At 51.4% G+C, this 5,203-nt stretch overlaps 1 protein-coding gene across 1 annotated transcript in view; it reads left to right on the top strand.

The window, feature by feature from the left end:
* The window catches only part of PITPNM3 (PITPNM family member 3), a 169,736-nt gene that overhangs the window by 129,859 nt on the left and 34,674 nt on the right, over positions 1-5,203 (top strand). The window contains exons 5-6 of the mRNA XM_004716151.2: positions 4,422-4,498; positions 4,829-5,064. Of these exons, the coding sequence (XP_004716208.2) occupies positions 4,422-4,498; positions 4,829-5,064 (313 nt within the window). The remainder of the gene's footprint in view (positions 1-4,421; positions 4,499-4,828; positions 5,065-5,203) is intronic.

Below are 5,203 nucleotides of genomic sequence, written 5' to 3'. Positions count from 1 at the left end.
TCTCAGAAACTCACAGGGGCAGTTCTGCCTGTCCTAAGGGTCGCTGTGGGTTGGCATGGCCTTGATGACATTGAGTTTGGTGTGTTTTTGGTAGGTGCTTGGTTGCATTTCTGTGTTCTCAATTGTAACACATGATCGGCACACCTCTCGCTGGACCAGTCCCAAGCTGTGTTCATTAGCAGGGTACATACTAGGTCTGAAGCCTGGCGGGGGCAGGTCTCTACTGTTTGTCATTTAATAGCGTTTTGTTTCTATGGGCTGCTTTCCTTTGCAGATGAAGTTGGTGACTAGCTTTTCCCTTCCTCTGAAGAACGGTGCTGGGGTTTGGATCAGGCTTCATTGCATTTGTCAAGGGTTTTCAGTAACGCTGACATGTTCACTCTATTTAGTCGACCTATCCAAGATCTTGGGACACTGTTGCTTTTGTGTAAGGTCTTTTGGGGGGTTTCTTGTAGGAGTGTTGTCTAGTTTTCTTTGTGTAAATCTTTTGATTCTCTGGTAAGATGTATTCCTAGATATTTTATCTTTAGGGCAATTATTGTAAATGATACTGTTCTTTTAATTTCCTTTTGGCATCATCCTCTGTAATATACAAGAATCCAACAAATTTCTGTATGTTACTCTTATAGCCTCCTATGCTGCCAATTTTTTTCAATTAACCCCATCAATTTTAAAAATTGAATCCATGTATTTTTTTTTCTATACAGGATTATGTCATCTGCCAATGGGGTCTTGTTTAATCCGTGCCAGTGTGAATGTCTCTGGTGTCTCTCTGATGTCTGATAGCTCTGGCTAAGACTTCCAGGACTATCTACTAAATAAGAGTGGTGCTAAAGAGCAGCCCTATCTGGTTCCTGTACAGAGAGGATTTTCCCCCCAATTTCTTTCTATTAAGTGAGATACTGACTGTTGGTTTTGCATACATGGCCTTAATCAGGTTGAGAAATTTCTTTCCTACTCCTTTTTTTATTGAGTGTTTTTATCAAGAATGGCTGGTGAATTCCATCAGATGCCTTTTCTGCATCCACGGTTACCATCATACGGTTCTTATCCCTTATGTTGTTTATATAGTGAATTACATGGATTGTTTGCTAATATTCAATAATCCTTGCATATCTGGTAGTAATCCCACTTCATTATGATTAAAGAAATTTTTTGTTGCATTCTACTGCCTAGAATTTTATTGAAAACCCTGGTGTCTCCATTCATCACTTTGCCCAGCTTACGTATCAGGGTTATCCCTGCTTCATCAGGACTCATTGTTTCTTTACATCTTTGATTTTCTTCATTTTTCTCTCCTCTGGAAGAGGAGAGACCAGTAGTTATATCTTAGATGGTTACTCACAAGCTTTTCAGACCTGTGTTAGTCTGGGTTGACTAGAGAAACAAATTCATAGACACTCATATATGTATATAAGAAAGAGGTTTATATACTTGAGCAATCGAATATTGAGAAAACATCCCAGCCCAGTCCATAAGTCTGATATTAGCCCATATGTCTGTTACCAGTCTATAAATGCCTCTTTAGACTCATGCAACACATGTAATGATACAGAATGCAGGAAGATCACAGGTTAGTGGGCAGAAAGTCTTGTGGATCCAGTGGTGGTGGAAGCATCTCAGTGCTGGCAGGGACCCCCACATGGCTCCTCCAGCTCCAGGACTCTGGCTGCATCTGTGTAGCTCCATGTAGCTTGTCAGCAGGAAGAGGAAGCAGAGAGAGCGTGTCCTGCCACCAGGGAGGAAGAAAGGAGTTCCCAGAATCCGCACAGAGGCCTCATTGGCTATGGCCTGCTTGACAGGCTAGACTCCTCCCCTTTGCAAGTTGACAGGAGATTATGTAACTGCCACAAGAGCCCAGTCACTACTCACTAAAATAGACTATAGAACATTGTCTATGTGGACTACGTTACACCAATTGACCTTAGTGTCCCACGAAACTTATGGTCCTGAGCTACCAGGCCCCAGGACTCATTCCCTCAAGGTATTTGGCTATATGGCTAAGACACTTGCAGGAGCCCTGATACGTTGGGGTCAGCAGTTCAAAACCACAGCCATTGCACAGGAGAAAGACACAGAGTGGCAATCTTGGAAACCCACCAGGGCAGTTCTACACTGTCCTATAGGATTGTTACAAGGCAGAATCCATGTGCTGAGAGTGAGCAGTTTTCTATTTTCTGGAAGGAGTTTGCATAACTTTGCCCCAGTATGTTCCACTATGTTCATGGCTATATTGTCAGTTTAGGAAACTATATTTGTAGAGTCCTATCCTCCTCCCCACCTGTGCAGTATCTCTCTGTGTATCCATTCATAGGCTGTTGTTCCTGTTACCGCCGGCGTGTGTGCATGACAATATGCACCTCTGTTGCCTTGAACTCTTGTGCTCTGCCCAGTGCCTCTCTCTGTCCTGACCACTTTGTGTTTACCTCCCCCTCATTGAAGAAGCCCCCGTGGTTTAGTGGGTTACACCCAGAACTACTAACCCCCAAACCGGTGGTTCGACCCCAGCAGTTGCTCTGAGTGAGAAAGAGGAGGCTTCCTACTCCCGTGAAGGTTTACAGCCTTGGAAACCTCCTCTGGCCACTATGCGTCAACTCAACGGAATCAACTCCATGGAAGTGAGTTTGCCCCCTGCCTCCCCCTGTATATGATCGCTCCCTCCGCCCATCACCCTCAGTGGCCGGTTTCTTTCCTCGTCTTCCCCTGGGGCCCTTCAGGGACGGTGTCCTCCTGTAAGTCAACCTTTGCTTGAGTTTTTGCAACCCTGGCCTCCTCTGTCTTTTTGTGACTGACCAGGTTCACGCAGCACGGTGTCTTCTCCACTAGGAGGCATGCTCCAGATTCTTCATCCTTCTTGAATGCTGTCAAGTCTGACGTGTGTGTGGTTATGTGTGCGCGCGCGCGCGCGTGCCCCATAGTTTTCTTAGTCATCCCTACTCCAGCGGGCACTTGACTTGTGCCCACCTTCTTGGCTAACGTGAGTAGTGCTGCCATGGACATGGGTGTTCGGACATCTGCAGAAATGGCTTCCTTAGTGAGTGAGTGAGCTCCCTGTCCCCGAGGGCAAACAAGTGGCTCCCTGTCTAGCTGCGTGGGTCCGTCACACAGAGGACACAGGTGGCTGGCAGCCCTGAGAGGAGGGTGCCGATGGAAGGGTCTGCCTCCACCTGGAAGTCCCGTGTCCTGAGCTGTAGGCGCACTGATGCTAGCTCAGGATTGACGATCTTTTCTGGAAAGGGCTGGGCAGTCAGCGCTTCCCCCTGTACCAGCTGTCAAATTTCTGCGGCAACGACGTGACTGTCCAGCTAGCATGAGCCACCACGGACAAGGTGTAAGTGGACAAGCTGGCTGCGTTCCCAAAGCTGGGGTGGGGGTGGGGGGCAGACAGTTAGCCATCTACGATGCAACTACTGGCCTCTCCTCATCCAGAGGAGGGCAAAGTGAAGAAAATCAAAGACGCAAAGAAACAACGAGTCCTGATGAAGCAGGGTTAACTCTGATACGTAAGCTGGGCAAAGTTGATGAATGGAGACACCAGGGTTTTCAATAAAATTCTCGGTGACAATGTAACAAAACGTTTTCTAAAAATCATAATGGGATTAGTGGCATATAGGCAAGGATTATTGAGTATTAGATAAACAATGTAGTTCACTATATAAACAACATAAGGGATAAGAACCGTATGATGGTAACCGTGGATGCAGAACAGGCATCTGATGGAATTCACCAGCCATTCTTGATGAAAACACTCATTACAAAAAGAAGTAGAAGGGACATTTCTCAACCTGATTAAGGGCAGGCCCCAGTGCCCATAGATAAGGGCTTCCTGGAGGAGGCGGCCCCTGAGCCCAGGAAGCTGCAAGAAGCAGGAGGGTGTTCTGGCCTTGGCCTCCTTCACCCAGAGCTCATGGGGTGGTCCTAAATGCTGTCCTTCCCTCTCTGAGCGCCCCCCCCCCACGCCCAAATCCTGGTCCCCCTGTTCTTTCTGGCCCAGTGCATGCTCTGGCAGCGTCGAAGAGATCATTCGGAACATCTTTGACCCAGCTCTTGTGGTTGTTCGCCGAGGGACGCCTGGCCCAGATTCCTGGGCAATAGAGTCTCCTCGCTGTGGGTGGTGACGAAAAGCAGGCTGTGCCCTCCAGGGACGCCCCTGCTGGCTTCCGTGACAGAACCCTGCCGGCCTTCTCTGTAGGAGGAGGGAGCTTCCGGAGTGCTGACTCTGGAGGCGTGGGGAGATGGGCTGAGGCGAGTCTCCCTGGCTTCAGCCTCGGCACTTTCAGTCCACTGTCAACCCAGGGCTGGCTGACCAGTCCCCCAAGCATGGGGCCAGCAGGGCTCCGGGGAACTCCCACCCCATCCCTTCCACGACCCCGTCCCCGTGGGGGGGCCTGGGCAGCTGACGTCTTCCTGTCCCCTCACAGGAGAGCTGTACCGCGTGTCCCTGAGACGGCAGAGGTTCCCAGCCCAGGGGAGCATGGAGAGCCACGAGGACAGCGAGGTGGGCTGGCTCCCCGGGTCACCTCAGGATGGTCGGGGGAGCCCTGGGCTGGCAGGGAGGCGGCCGAGTTCTCCCCAGCTCCTCCCTTGACTTGCTCAGTCACCTATCCTCCTTTGGGCCTCAGTCTCCCACCGGAGCCCCTTCCAGCCCCACCGCCGAAGGGCTCGCCCACCTGGCAGCCCGTGTCCCCTCTACGAAGGCACCTGTGTCGGCTGGAGAGCCCCTCTGACTGCGGCCCCAAGACCAGCGGGCCACTGTCTCCCCGCTTGTGTGTGTCCCTCCCCACTCCCTGCCACCGTCCCTTCTCTCTCTGACGGCTGTCCCTCTCAGGAAGGCTGTGCTCCGCGCTCCTGCAAGACCCACGTCCTCCTGCTGGTGCTGCACGGGGGCAGCATCTTGGACACAGGCTCGGGGGACCCGTCCTGCAAGGCGGCCGACATCCACACCTTCAGCTCCGTGCTGGAGAAGGTCACCCGCGCCCACTTCCCAGCCGCGCTGGGCCACATCCTCGTCAAGTTCGTCCCCTGCCCTGCCATCTGCTCAGAGGCTTTCTCACTCCTCTCTAAGTGAGTCCACTGTTGGGAGAGGGGGCCGTTAGATAGAGGGGCCGCCTCTGCGGGGTGGGCACCTGGTGGGCAGGAGGGTGCCTGCTGAGACCCCTGTGGGCTGCCAGGCCCAGGATGAGTATGGCCATCACTGGGAGGT

Source organism: Echinops telfairi, unplaced genomic scaffold, assembly GCF_000313985.2.
Source record: "Echinops telfairi isolate 266 unplaced genomic scaffold, ASM31398v2 ScPeMD7_2010;HRSCAF=2546, whole genome shotgun sequence".
NCBI classification, from domain to species: domain Eukaryota; kingdom Metazoa; phylum Chordata; class Mammalia; order Afrosoricida; family Tenrecidae; genus Echinops; species Echinops telfairi.
This window is presented reverse-complemented; position numbering and strand designations above follow the sequence as displayed.